General features: G+C 36.1%; 2 protein-coding genes across 3 annotated transcripts; one reads left to right on the top strand and one right to left on the bottom strand.

Moving 5' to 3' along the window:
• Positions 1-419: 419 nt before the first annotated feature.
• On the bottom strand, positions 420-5,100 carry LOC140781055 (Holliday junction resolvase MOC1, chloroplastic-like). The gene is made up of 6 exons (XM_073126833.1): positions 4,644-5,100; positions 3,838-3,943; positions 2,745-2,797; positions 2,284-2,415; positions 1,209-1,281; positions 420-873 (listed from the first exon to the last, which is right to left on the bottom strand). The coding sequence occupies exons 1-6, from the start codon at positions 5,079-5,081 to the stop codon at positions 800-802; spliced, it is 876 nt and encodes a 291-aa protein (XP_072982934.1). The 5' UTR covers positions 5,082-5,100; the 3' UTR covers positions 420-799.
• Positions 5,101-8,820: 3,720 nt separating this feature from the next.
• Positions 8,821-14,897, top strand: LOC140782212 (calcium/calmodulin-dependent serine/threonine-protein kinase 1-like). Of its 2 annotated transcripts, none has more exons than XM_073128678.1 (11): positions 8,821-9,970; positions 10,977-11,107; positions 11,551-11,592; positions 11,711-11,819; positions 12,041-12,119; positions 12,222-12,521; positions 12,603-12,715; positions 13,893-14,000; positions 14,082-14,144; positions 14,230-14,397; positions 14,504-14,897. In XM_073128678.1, exons 1-11 carry the CDS (start codon positions 9,479-9,481, stop codon positions 14,639-14,641), a joined length of 1,743 nt encoding a protein of 580 aa, XP_072984779.1. In that variant the 5' UTR covers positions 8,821-9,478; the 3' UTR covers positions 14,642-14,897. The 2 variants fall into 2 exon arrangements, with proteins under 2 accessions (XP_072984779.1, XP_072984780.1); XM_073128679.1 differs by having other exon boundaries at positions 8,904-9,970; positions 12,225-12,521.
• The last annotated feature ends 6 nt before the right edge of the window (positions 14,898-14,903 follow it).

Raw genomic sequence — 14,903 nt, 5'->3', positions numbered from 1 at the left:
CGAGTGTAATGTGACTAGAGTTGTCCAACTTAAATATAAGGAGTTGAATTCATTATTCAGCCTATAATTTAGAGAATCTTAAATATACAAATAAAAAAAAGACATAATTTACTTTTTAATCTTTTGTATTTTCCTCCGAATAGGATTAATTTCCTGTAGGCCAAAGGTGTAAGAAATTAATTATATAGACATAGACTCTTGTAACCTGTTGGTTGGCTTAAAATGAAAGGATATTTCCTTCGTCTATGTGCAAATATATATATATATATATATATATATAAAACTTAAACAAATTGCAAATTGCCCCTCATGGCACTTATTACGGAAGGTGTATATGATCTTAGCAGTGTATTAAGTTCGTACGTACTTCATTCACCAAATTAAAAAAGGAAAAGGAAAAATAAAGAAATCCCTAAGAATTAACACAGGCAAACACTCCTTATACAAGTAGAAATACCTACAGTTTTCTACAAACAGCTGATATGATGGCAACACCAGTGAAAATGGACCACAACTGAACTAGTCACTTGATGCTGCAATAAAAGGGAAACAGCTGAATGTACGTCCATGAATGAAGACGTTTCTCCATAAGATAGGAGGAAATGTTAATGCATCATGAATATACTAGAAGAACAATGAGCAAAATTATTCGTATCGCTCTACGAATTTCTTGGTTGTACCATCTTAGAAGTTGTAAACTAGACAAATTGAAGGCCACTATCGAGGAAAAAGGCGAACAATCCCAATTATGAAAGCAGTTGAGTGCACCCCAAGTAGCATGCCTTTGCCCTTGCAGACCTTACATAGGACCTGGTTCAGATTGTAGCGAAATCCCCTTCCCAAAGGCAGCAATAAGAAGAGCTTCGGCTCGCCCTGGAGCAGAAGAAAGACAGAATCATTGTTGATAACTACAAATATTTGATATAATTATGACAAAATTTTTAAGTCTCAACTATTTATTGAACAGCTAGCTGCTAACAGTTTTTCACCATAATATAGATGACTAATCAATGAACATATGAAAAGACTGATCGGTAGCTAAAACCGGAGATGGAAGTAAAGAGCTGATAACATAATGCACTAAATCAAATAAATAAAAATGGATATCTGATGGCAGATGAACTATTCAATACTAATCTGTAGTGTAAAAACATCAGAGGTAATTTAAATTACATTAGGCTCCTGTAGGGAGTGTATGAAGTATATACCATGATCTTTCTTCCTCTTTAATGAAGATACCAAGTCTGGAAACAAGATGGAAGCAGCTTTTCTGCTATCGTCCTGCCAGTATTTAGCAGAGTAACATAAATACCAGTAATCAGCAAATTAACATAAATGCCTCATAGATATCAACAGGCAGGGATTCAAGGCAAGAAGAGTGCATCCCCAGAACAGTTAATTATATCCCAAACCTTCTTTTAAGGAAGTTGAAAAGGATATATTATATTCATGAGTCAAAAGCACATAGTTTTGCAGTTTTATAATGACTTACAGAGTAAGTGGACTCTTTGATAGAGATTATACTGCAAATTCAAATCTCAGGAAATTAAGGTGGTTGTAGATGCTATTGTGTACGTTATCTGATAATTCAAATTTGACATCATCTTATAAGCAGGCCCATTAAGAAAACATCAATCTAGAATTCCAGCTAACAATTGCATATATTGTAACTCCAGGAGTGATAAAAACATGAAGACCTCTGCAAGTTTCTATTGTACTGGAAATTTAAAAAAATAGCTGACTAATACAATAGGAGTTTTGTTTAAGACCCACAACTATATATAGGTACCATATCTCTTTAAAGAAAGCTGAACAATAGAAAATGACTTCTGCTTGAAACCAACAATTATATAAAAGTATATATCAACATATATCTATCTGTGAATATACGCACGTGCGCATGTGTGAATGTACATATATTCTCAAACTGCATAATCATAGTATTCTCGGGCAATAAAATTAACCGACAAAACTAAGAAGATGCTTTGATTAAAGTTTTCCTCAATATTTATATGTCTTCTTTTGTAAACTTAAATAATTAAAAATCATCTGTTCTTTGCCCTTAAGGAGTACAACTAAAGCAATTAGCAAAAAAAAGGTGACTGTAGCAGTTCTTTGATCCAATATCTACTTCCATAAGCATGTAGACAAATCTCTTAGCATGGAACATTGAAAAATCATAAATGCACTTCTTTATTAAAAGTTTAAAACTACAGCATGCTTTCAATAACATGCTGAATATCAAAACAAACTAACTACATAAATAGAAAAGGTCAGACCAACCTTACTCGAGGAACTCCGAGAGAGTTCAAAATGATTCTTCCATAAGTTAGATGGCACAGGCACAACTGAAAAACCAGATGCAACTAGAATACCAATCCACAATCCATATGTAAAGCCTCCACTCCACCAGCCCTTCAGTCAGAAAGTAAGAACCAAAATGATATTTCTAGGTTGAAGTACTACTAGAAAAAATGAAAATACATGCACTATTTATAACAACAATTGTCTTATCTATAAGTTTATAACTCATCTCCTGTTATGCATGATCTAACCGCCTCATTTTGTAGCAAAAATTGAGACCATACTACTATAATAATGCAAAATTTTGACAGTCAATGAGAGCAGGCAACACTAAAAACGACAACGATAATGAAAACCAAGTCGTGCGTCTCAACTACTTGAGGTCAGCTATATGGATCCTGAAGATGCTTATATATTTAACAAGAAGTTGAACAAATAACCTGTTTCCCATCTTGTGGGAAAGGGATTGACTGCTCAATATATGCTCTGGTTCCTGGAAGAAAAAAAAGATGGTTAATTAGCTGCAAATAAATCCACCACATGCTGTTAAAGACTTAAAGAAGACATCTTATTCAAGAAGATAAGACCTGTTAGAATCTCTAGAGAACCAAAGAAAACAACTGTAATGCCATTCGACAAAATATGTACTGGAAATTGCAGCTACGCACAGATATGCTTAAAATAAGATAAGATATACAGGATATGCAATGCCATAATAGCAACCGTGCAAAGAAAATGATAGTTAATTACTTGCCAAAAGTATCTGAAATATTAGACCGTAGTATGCTTACTGGAGATACATAACTATGAGAGAAAGGAAGAGTACTCAAGAACAATGGGAAATTTTTCCATGGAAATATCAAACTCCTCTGGCATGTTTGGAAGAAGGGATTCAACAAGCATTATTATGTTGCTTCGATATCAGAATGTACATGTCAAGCAGCATCTGCCATGCTCGTACAAAGCCGGAGAACAAGAAAATGTTGTATAAGAAAAAGACCTAAGCTTATAGTGACCATACCTCTAGGTTCATGTTAACCAAATAATTGGCTAGCATCTACATCTTCCAGCCAAATTCAGCACCTGCATAGGCCCACCTAAATGCCTAGATAGTGCTTAACACAATCTGGTTCATATTTACTCTCTAAAAGATAAGGATATTAAAGTGGTTGAATATGCTGCTCATCTCATAAAAAAAAACTAACAGATTCGTTATAGTGTCAGAAATTAGCAAATTGAAAGTTACATGAAAGCCTCCAGTGAATAGCATAACAATGCCTCCTCCATTATTAACTTGCACTAAAACAATGGAATAATATTTTCTTGATGAACAAATTCTAGCTGCACTAAATATAGCAGCCTTGGCCAAAAGAAATAGCTTCAATAAGGGAAGGAATGCTCAAAATAAAAGCATGGCCAGTCTAAGTTCTCTAAACAGAAGGAACGACATAAAACATAAGGCGAGATAGAGCTCTCAACATAAATCTTGGAATAGATAAAACCTTCATTTATAATAGCATTTCTTCCTCGTACCAAGTGGTGCACCAATACTACGAAGCAACTGAATGATGGACCTCACATCTAGGCGTCTTCGAACCCTTTTTCCAACCAATACTTGTAAGTGGGGTGTGTCGAATACCTACAACATCAATTTGTATATATAAAACTATAAGAAAAAAAATGGTCTATAATTACTAAAAGGTCGAATCCTCGATAGAAAAAAAAACACCGCCATCTGTGAAGCACAAATAACTTCATGTAAAATAATTTTAAGAAACAAACTATAGTAGGTGTTGCAGTAATCATAATCCATGTGGGCATCAATCAAATAAGTTAATGTCACATGGTTAGTATCAAGTTATTAAGGAACTAATGCAGTTCAAAAAGAAATTCTTTAATGCAAACATATAGAGTGAAGCATTGTCATAATTATATTCATGCTAATAGATGTAGCTATAAAGAAGCCATTCTGTTCTTCTTTAGAAGCTTCTTTAAAGGACCCAGAATGTCCACCCATTTTTCCTTTTTCCCTGACTTCAAATCAACCGACAATTACAATTAAAGTACAAAGGATCTTTCGATCAAGTTATTAAAAAAAAACAATCAATTTATATTGTCACTCATTTGCATCCAACAGTTGCTTAAAGGTACCAACAACTCGATAATACAACATGGAAGAGTTCAAATTTGAAAAATGCTAAAGATGAAAGCTTATAGAGCAAAACATTGCCAATATGTCTACTTTCTTCACCCAAGAAGAAAACGGAAACAAAACCAAGAAGCAACACCATTCATACCACACCACAATTAATACAAATAACCCAAGCCTCGATATTTACCTGAGCAGAACACCCAAAGGCCTCATTTTTCAGCAAAGCCAACGCTCCTTTAACATCCGGGTCGACTCCGATCACCCATCCGGAGCCCGAATCGTCACCTCCATCCCCCTCTTCCGGCGTCATGGTGGTCGGCGGCGGCGGAGGTGGCCGTTCTTTCTCGGGAAAGGGGAAAGAGAGGGAACCGAGCCAGTCCTCCTTGAGCTGGGACTCAGAAACCTTACCCCTAACCCTAACCTTCGTGGCTCCATTAACCGCGGCGGCAGTCTTACCACAGTGAACCGAGGTGTGGGTAGCTTTCGGGTGGACGGAAGGAGAAAGGAAGAAATAGAGATTGGTGGGATCGAAGCGGATTTTGGATCGGAAGGCGGAGGAGAGAGAGTTCATAAGAAGGGGAGATGGGCGGGAGAGGGCGTTTCCCCCGCTGTGGATGGTGGCCATTAGAGTGACACAAGATTGGAGGCACTTCTCTACTTATTTTGTCTACGAGTTCAAAATTTTCCTCAAATTTTTGGGCCGTACTGCAAAATGGAAACTTTTGGGCCATTTTTGCAAACATACTCTTTCTTGGGCCCAATAATGAGCCACAATCTAAATCATACATATATATATATAGCACCTTGTATAATATTTATTAAATATCCATCTCAATGTCTATGAGAAATTCTTACTGACCATTGGACTACAGTTCTCTGCTGGACCTCTAATTTGATCTCTTTGAAGATTGGTTAAGTTTCTCCTGGAACAAATTAGTTTGGCATTTGAATATTCCCAGTTGATTTCCTCTTCACATTTCCCTCAACTTTGGACCTAGAAAAATATTATAATTCCTTCCTCCTGTAGATCTTGGATAGAATTCTATGATGTCTCTTTCCTACCTAATAATGGAAGATCTTCTCTAGCTAAATGAAGTGTGACAAAGAACTACTATTTTTATCTGCAACTCCACATAGGAAACATGATCAAGCTTAATAGCGAATGTACTTACTTATCAAAAGTTGGCATACATCATAACTCATCAGAAAGATTAGTGGGTTAATGAAAGTGATGCAATCCTTCCCAATCTAATAGTTTACCTAAAGTTCAAGTATAAAAATGATCAAAACTAGGGTCAAAAGTGAAGCAAAAGTAAGTGAACTGAAAGGATGAGAAAATTTACTGGCCCAAAAGCAAAAGTAAAAGTTAAAGTCATATGACAACTTCCTTGATTTGAGGAGGTACAGACTGCCCTTTGCATTCTTTTATCTGCACTTTGTTAAGGCTGAGCAATAATTCCAAGCATCAAGTGAGGAATCGATAGACAATACAATGATTAATAATCCACATGAAGCCAAAAAGATATAAGATACACAATGAGGTACCAAGAAAATACTCTCATGTAATTTTTTAATGGCACAAGTGGGTCAAGAAGCTCTTTTATATAAGTTGAGTGGCAACTGTTTAAGAACTTACTAATAACCCAATTGTCTAATGTAAATGGCATTCTATGAAAATGGTCAAAGTTACTTATATATATATGAGTTGAGAGAATGAGAACAGGGAAGAGTTGTGATCACTCATGATATCTGATATTACTGTTAGCAAAACCTATATTCATAGTTAGAGTACCTCTCTATGTCCCAAAGGATGGATTTGGATAACAATCCAAACAAGCATTGGGCATGTGACATGACATCTTACTTGCATTAATGGCCTAGGATGTACAAATGATAAATCCCCTTAGCTAAAAAGCAAGACAAAATTTGTTCTTTCTCTTAAACAAACCAACATGGCCTAGTATTTTTAAAGGTACTGTCATTTCTAACCGAAGCTCGTATATGGAGCCAATATGGAGCAAAGAGCCTCGGCTCCATATTTATTAATATGTCATATTAGTGTTATTATTTTTCATAAAAAATATATAATTAGAAAACTCTCATCGAGATCTTTAAAATAAGACTAATATCTAATAGTTTCATAAGTAATTTTAAATTATTAATTTTTTAATTAAACACATCGAAATTATATTAAATGAAATAAATTAATTAAAAATATCACTAATTGAATACTTCTGGTACTAATTGAAGGATCATTGCTCGACATAAGAAGATCTAAGATAGAGAGACTTATTTTGAGCTTCGAAATAACTTATTGAACACTTATGGTAAGCACGGGAATGAAAGAATATAATTTCAAACGTAATCTTTATTTAATGTATTTCGTGTTTAATGTATTTTATATCTAATGTATTTTAATAATTAATATTTACATTGGAAAATACTTTTGAGTAGTTATATTTTAGGACACATTAATTTTAAATGATAATAATAATATTTATTTGATAAACAAATAAAATTTTAGAGTTATTTTATAAATAATAACAAATTTAAATTTAAATTAACTCAAAATTAATTTAATATTATACTCATTTTAAAGGTCTCGATGAGACATTTCCAACGGTACTGTTTTTTATTAAAAATTAATTAGTAAAATTAATTATATACTCAGTTTAACTAATTAAATTATTTAATAAATGGTACAGAGAGAATTAAAATGATTGAATGTAATATTTATTGGACAAATTTAAAATTTTAAAAACCTTAAAAAAAATAGAGCTGTGCTCCAATTTTTTGGTGGGGCACTATTGCTAGCTCCAAATTTGGAGCTAGCAATGGAGCCAGGTTGGAAAGAGTTAAGACTAGTGACTGGTGAGCCATCTCTACTTGGCCATGCTGTACAAATGTTGGAAGAAATATCCATGACTAGTACCAAAGAGTAGAATTGGAGTGAGGATTTCTGACCTAAAATTATCACTGGTGATAGGTTAGAGGCATAAAGAAGCAATGAAGGATTAGGAAAAAAATTAATTAAGGGTGGCTTGCAATGGCATCAAAGTTCCTCTACTCCATGTTACTCCATGTTCCCACACACTTCCCTTTTAAATTTGAACCAATTGCTTTAGTTAGGTTTTTTTAATTTTTGGGTGGTTGCTTCCTTTATCGGCTTTGTTCCCTAGAGAATTCCTAGTGTTACACCAATCTCTTGTTTCTCCTTTTCCCTATGATGCTAAACTCTTAATTGGCATTTGTTTATGTATACCAGGCTGACATATTCCAAACAATTCATGGCTTCCTAGACCTAGAGGAAAGCTGCATTTGGCTCATGTTGAATGATATTATCTTATTACTTGCTTAAAGGCCACATTGCCCAATGCCACCAATCAACAAGCACTATCTTCTACAATTGTTTAGTTACCCAAGAAAATTCCCCTCCTTCCTCAAGTTGGTAACCTAGTTTGAAATCAAATCTCTCTCTCTCTCTCTCTCTCTAAAGACTTCAATAATAATAATAATGGTAACAATGACATGACCACCTTGATCAGATTTCTGGTTCTTTTTAATGGGAGAGTGGGAGATCCACGAACAGATGAATAATGTGACAGTTAGCCTTTGGGATATAAGCAGTACATATACATGATCCAGAATACTTTGCACACATTCTGCACTGAATGTCTGGTTCAAGACATATGGAGCAATTAACTAGTAGTGGGTACTCCAACAATGCCAATGCCATCCACTTACAAGGAGCACAACTGCACAAGTAGCACTAGTCCTTATCTAGGACTACGGTTGTGCAATCTAGTTAAGTCTTCTCGCTTGTATGGTAGAAATAAATAGCTCTCTTCATCTCAGTAACTCCAGGTTGAGGACTTTTAACTCATGAATAGTAATCAAGGATTAATGCACCGACTGCACAAGTTTCAGTCTCTATCTAGTACTATGGTTGTGCAATCTTAATATCTTATTAGTCTTCCTTCTTTTGGTTAAGCTTCAGATGATTTCTTTTTGGAATTTGCTCTAGTTTAACTAGAAGTTAATTGGATTTTAATTTTTAATTATCCTAGAAGACTTTAAGCATGGACATACGGAGCAAGAGGTCATTTATTTAAGTTTTGGGCTGCCTCAACACCCAACTACCCGAAGGTTAATGGCTTGGTGGGCAAAGGAGGAATACATGATGATTGGACTTTACCCATAAAATGACTCTGATTGAGACTCCACATTGGCGTATTAAGCAGCAGTGGTTGCAGTTGCAGGCTCTTTACTCTCCTCACATGGAGAGTTGATGTAGTACTGGAGGAAACCACTCCTTTTGGATGACCAAGTAATAAAAGAGTGTAGACTAGTTCCTTATTTAAGGTGATCATAAAGATGGATTAATGACAAAGTTTAAGGTGTCATTTGTAAAAGCCAAGTCAACTTCCATTTGTGCTCGAGCACAAGCAAGCAAAGTGCAACAAAACTTTTTAATTCTTGGGGAGCTAAGAGGACAGGCTGTGAGTGAGACATCATCACAAACTCCCAGCATTAGATATGGTTTTCCCTCCTCTAATGACAAGGAACAAATGCCAACCTCCCCCTAAACTTCCCCACAAAGAAGAGATAAAAAGCAAAAGAAAGGGGATTCCTTTGCTTCCTTTCTTGCTCTCTTTCCTATCATTCTTTCCTCTTTGTTGAGCATCTTCCGCTTTGGGACAGATGCGCTTCCCACTCTCTCCATTTGGGTTTCGCTGAATTCGTTAGATTCTTCCCTTTTCCTCCTCATCACCTCCTGGCGTCGTCTCCTCCCTGGAAAATTTCTTCCTTTTCCCCTACCTCTTCTTCGAAGTTGGGATTTTTATTTCCTTTTTGGGGTCTTTTCGTCTCCAGTTTCCATCAAAAATTGATATTTTGAGTTGGGTACTATTCCTCTCCCTTTGGTTGGTGCATCTCGGTGTTCTACTCTTCCTGGGTCACCCAAGAATTCTTTTTTGGTTGTAGAAATTTTGAAACCATACCCCTTGCTGGGTTTTGGTTTCCATGGGTCTCTGCCATGGGAAGCAAATCCAAAGCCCTGAAATTGCTGAAGAAGATCATGCAACCCCCCAAATTGAGCAAATTGAGGAGCCCCTACCAAAACCAGAGACCCCAAAACAACCAAAGTTTCCCTTCTACGTCCCAAGCCCCCTCTTTGGCTCTTACAAGAGCTCGCCGGCCAATTCCAGCGTGAACTCAACGCCGCTACGATTCTTCAAGCGGCCGTTCCCTCCGCCTTCGCCGGCGAAGCACATTAAGGCTTTGCTCGCCCGGAGGCACGGGTCGGTGAAACCGAACGAGGCCTCGATCCCTGAAGGAAGCGAGGTTGAGTTGGCTCTGGATAAAAGCTTTGGGTTCTCAAAGCAGTTCTTTTCAAGGTATGAGCTTGGCGAGGAGCTTGGGCGCGGCCACTTCGGTTATACTTGCCGTGCGAAGGCCAAGAAAGGAGAATTGAAGGGCGACGAGGTGGCAGTCAAGGTCATTCCAAAATCAAAGGTTGGATTTTTCCCCCTTTTTAATGCTTCAATGTCAGATGGGGAAGATCTGTGTTTACTACCTCTACTTGATGCTTACCTTTTCCCTTTTCTAGAAGAATGCAACTTGTCATTTCGTTTTTTCTGGGTCATGCTAATTTTTTTTTGTGATATAATTTGGGAAAACTTTTCCATAATCTGCGGAAGTAATTATTCCCTTATGTAGATCTGTAACTCATTAGTTATCACTTGCACTCTGTTTCCATGCTTTACAATGATGTCGCTTAGGCTTGAATTTGGTTCTCACGAATAAAGTTTCATCAATTCTTGATTTCCTTCAGTCTTAGCTCTTCTTCTGCATTTATTTGCGTTGCCTTGTTTAGCTTATTTGGCTTGCTATAGGTTCTGCTGCCTTGCGCAAAGCTTTTCTTTTTCTCATTTATCTGATGTTTGCTTGATATAGTTACTTGTTATCTATCATGTTAGCTTGCTGGATTCTTGGAGGATTTATAGTGAAGTCCAACTTATTATGATATCACCTCTCCTTCTTAATAGTGACATAATAACCCCATCACATATGATCTATGCAGCTACTGGCAATTTTCAATCCAATTTTCCTAAATTAAGGTTACATGGGGACAGTATTTTCATGTTGTACTGGTCATAATTGGACTCTCGAGTTATTACTTGACACTGTTAAGTGCATCCAGATCATTCTGGTAGTCTTATTTATTAATCTTCCATGGGATGTTCTAGTATAATTATGTGATTATTCGTGGTGCCTTTTCTTAGTTTTCATCATCACAGCATAAAAAGTATTTGGTAGATGTGATTGCTGCACATAAATCTTTCCGTTATCTTTCATCTTCCATTATTTTGGTTCTGTATATAACAAAAATATAGCAGAAGTAAAATCTTCTTGCATTTTGCTTTTATTTGCTGTACCAACTATTCACTTAGTAGAGCATATCAATCTAAAAATGCCAATGTCATGGATATCATCTCATGGAAATGAATTACTATTGCAGATGACAACAGCTATTGCTATTGAAGATGTGAGAAGAGAAGTGAGAATATTGAGTTCTCTGACTGGACACAAGAATTTAGTGCAGTTTTATGATGCTTATGAGGATGAAGACAATGTATATATAGTTATGGAGTAAGTTCATATTGCATTCCTTTTTCTTCTCATAATGTTGATTCATGTATGGTCATGTGGCATCTACATGACAACATGTAGGCTATCATTCAGTTCGGAATTTTGAACATTCTCTAACTGAAATTCTCTGCTGGATGAAGGTAGTGGTTAAAATAACTTGTTATTTTTCATAGTTCCAGTAATACTAACCAAAAGTTTGCTGGTATTCTATGAAATGCTAAAATGTCCCTCATTTGTGAAAGTTGGAGTAGGATGCAGCTGAACTTGATAAAGAAGTAGGTAAAAGTGGGAATTTTTTTATCACTTTCTAAACATGAAATCACCCAGTTCTATGTGAACTTTCTAGATTAATTTGCATAACATGCTTTCGTTGCTTCTAATATTTAAGTGTCAGTAGTTTATTAACTGCATCGCTGCTTATAGTTATAATGTCATTCTCTCAGATTATGCGAAGGTGGTGAATTGTTGGACAGGATATTGGCAAGGTATCTTCAAATGTCTTGTAATATGTTAGTTATATTTCCAGTTTCTGTGCAAGACCACTATCTCTCTGTTCAACACTAGATCATCCCCTAATGATTAAATCACTCCCATAATTTATAGAGGCGGGAAGTACTCAGAAGAAGATGCAAAGGCTGTCATGGTTCAGATTTTGAGCGTTGTAGCTTTCTGTCATCTTCAAGGTGTTGTCCACAGAGATCTTAAGCCCGAGGTAGTAGCTTCGTCAAACTGAAAAGTGTGAATATTGTATAATTCATCTGATTCAAACTTCTTTCCGAAGTAAAATTTGACAGAGTTCATCTATACATTCCAAGTGCACTCTCTCAATACATGTCTTCCTGCCCTCCACCACACATGCTCTTCCACCTGGCATTGGTCTTTACTAAAAAATTTCTTGTTTAATAATCAAGAGCTTATCATTTTGTGGCTCAGAATTTTCTTTTTACGTCAAAGGATGAGAAATCTACCTTGAAGGCCATAGATTTTGGCTTGTCTGACTTTGTAAAGCCAGGTTAGTCTAACAAAGTCTTTCTCAGTAAGCTCATTCTTCTTCCTGTCATTATTTTATTTGACTAACCTTCTTGTATGTCATGTATCTTCACTTGAATTGTAGCAGATGAAAGACTGAACGACATTGTGGGAAGTGCATATTATGTTGCTCCTGAAGTTCTTCATAGATCTTATGGAACTGAGGCAGATATGTGGAGCATAGGTGTAATTACATATATTTTGCTCTGTGGAAGCCGCCCTTTCTGGGCTCGTACAGAATCCGGTATATTTCGAGCTGTTTTAAAGGCAGAACCAAGTTTTGAGGAAGCTCCATGGCCTTCTCTATCTGCTGAGGCTAAAGATTTTGTTAAGCAGCTTCTTAATAAGGATTATCGCAAGAGAATAACTGCTTCTCAGGCTCTAAGTATGTTTCCTTGTTGCTTTGCCATAGTTCAGTATATTGTCTAAATTGTTATTAAGTGAAATCTGATTTTTCTTAACACAGGTCATCCTTGGATTCGCGGTTCTCAAGAAGTCAAGGTTCCGTTGGATATGATAGTTTATAAGCTTATAAGAGCTTATATTTGTTCATCTTCTCTAAGAAAATCAGCCTTGAGGGTATGCTGATTCTTTATAGAATCAATAAATTAATATTTCTCATTATTATAGTTGGATAGTTTAGTCCTTTTACAGTTTCACATGTTCGCAATCACCCTAATCATTCTAGGTCAGTTTTTATGTAGGTACATATTTCACATGATTTTGTTAAATACAAGTATTGCTTTTATAGGTTCCATGCCCAATCGCAAGTCTGTAATTTACTCGAGGAAGAAAACTTCAACATGCTTGAAGTTTGTCATAGTGTATGCTTTAAAATTAGAAATTGTGCTTTAGTTCCAAGGAAGCATTGTCTATGCTAGAATTGCACTACTACATGAAGTACAACTGGTGTAACCTCTAATTAACTTGCTCATGCATGAGGAAGTTATTCTTGGCTGATAATCTGGCTCTATTTAAGGGTTGATATTATTACCACTGATGCTTAGAGCTTGTGACTTTGGACAAAAAAGCTTTTCCAATTTTCTTCATTTAGTTAAAATGATAAAAAGGTCAGGAATTTTATCATGTTCTCTGCTGTTACAGATCAATGAATAGCCCATTCAATTTCTCAGAATATGTGCTATATAAACTAGTGACAATCGGACCTCACAGTATAACATTGTAAGATGAACATATGTGTTTTGTCCTCAGTGAAAACATATATATGCTTTAAATCATCATTACCAGCTGCCGTGGAATCTAATGAAATTTGTTCCATATACTGGACAGTAAACATGGTTGATGTCATCATTAAGACTGGACAGTAAGCATGCACTTTTGAAGTTCGGTCGAGTGACATTACAGAGAGAAACTCAAATTATTGTGTAAGGGAAAATTTAATTTTGTCTCCTAATAGCAGATGAAACCAATAGTTGGAAAAAAGCTTGATGGTTATATTGGGCTATAGAAAAGGGAATTAAGATGACATCTTCTAGTGTGGGTTTGAGGAGGGGAAGATGTTTCTCATCTGAAACCCTCATTTCTAGATGTTTTTGATTCCGCGTTACCATGACAAAAAATAGCAGGCATTCCTAGTAGCACCCTTTAGTGTTTTTTTTTCCAGTGAAAAAGTAAGATAAAGACAACTCTAAGTAAACTAAATATATATACATCTAGGCATTTCATAACTTGAATATACTGGTCAGCATATGGGATAAAGCAACTGATTTGGATTCATATGATGTTAATTTTGCAGGCCCTTGCGAAGACTTTGACGCCCAGTCAATGCTTCTATCTGCGGGGTCAGTTTTCTTTGTTTGCACCAAACAAGAATGGCTACATCTCCTTACAGAACTTGAAGGCGGTTAGTAAATTATTTGCATGGTCCCGTCTTTTATATTCCTCTTTTTGTTCCATGTCCAACTAACAAAGTTGGCATCAACAGGCTTTGCTGAAAGACTCGACTGAGGCAATGAAGGATTCAAAGGTTCTTGATTTTGTTAACATGGTATGCTTCATCATAATACATTATGACTTTGAGATATACATCCTGACAAGATAAAAAGTAGTCATTTCTTCCCTCATGATGTTAGGTGAGCTCTCTCCAGTATAGGAAGTTAGACTTCGAAGAATTTGCTGCTTCAACTATAAGTGTATATCAGATGGAAGGATGGGACAATTGGGAGCGGCATGCTCGTTCTGCTTTTGAAATCTTTGAGAAAGACGGCAACCGCCCTATAACAATTGAGGAGCTTGCATCAGTATGATTTGCTCAAACTTCTTTCGAATTGCAAAATTAATCTATTAGTTACTTTTTTTTGTTTAGTCGTTTGCTCTTACTATGTACTAATAGTTTGTCTCTACCAGGAATTTGGGCTTAGCCTTTGCGTCCCTGTTCATGTTGTTCTCCAAGAGTGGATAAGACATTCTGATGGGAAACTTAGTTTCCATGGATTTGTGAAACTTCTACACGGCATTTCTTCACGGCCACCTCTAAAAGCCTAGCAGAATTAAATCTTTCATCTAGCACATATATATTGCCACTCTCACGGGCGAATTGCAATGCATTAACAAGGCGGATGTACAGATGAGGATAGTCGATGTCGGTTTGCGACGGTTTCCTTTTCTACTGTCAAGATATTAATAAAATCATACTCTTGTTACATGCAAATGAAGGAAATTTCGAGTCCTGTAGTTTTTCTTATGCTTCAGTTGAGAAATCTTTGTCAAGGAATTGCTGATAACCTACTCTTTCTATTTATCTGCT

This window comes from Typha latifolia, chromosome 2 (assembly GCF_019914945.1).
Source record: "Typha latifolia isolate L0001 chromosome 2, TyphaL0001v2, whole genome shotgun sequence".
Classification (NCBI taxonomy): Eukaryota; Viridiplantae; Streptophyta; class Magnoliopsida; order Poales; family Typhaceae; genus Typha; species Typha latifolia.
Note: the sequence above shows the minus strand (reverse complement) of the source record. Positions and strands in the feature narration are given on the sequence as shown.

Coding starts and splice junctions, on each gene's coding strand:
- LOC140782212 (XM_073128678.1), top strand. CDS start 9,479: ATGGGTCTCTGCCATGGGAAGCAAATCCAAAGCCCTGAAATTGCTGAA. Junction 11,593..11,710: donor TTGGACAGGATATTGGCAAG/GTATCTTCAAAT, acceptor CATAATTTATAG/AGGCGGGAAGTACTCAGAAG. Junction 12,120..12,221: donor GTCTGACTTTGTAAAGCCAG/GTTAGTCTAACA, acceptor CTTGAATTGTAG/CAGATGAAAGACTGAACGAC.
- LOC140781055 (XM_073126833.1), bottom strand. CDS start 5,081: ATGGCCACCATCCACAGCGGGGGAAACGCCCTCTCCCGCCCATCTCCC. Junction 3,944..4,643: donor CCTTTGGGTGTTCTGCTCAG/GTAAATATCGAG, acceptor TTGATGTTGTAG/GTATTCGACACACCCCACTT. Junction 2,416..2,744: donor TCCCACAAGATGGGAAACAG/GTTATTTGTTCA, acceptor TTCTGACTGAAG/GGCTGGTGGAGTGGAGGCTT.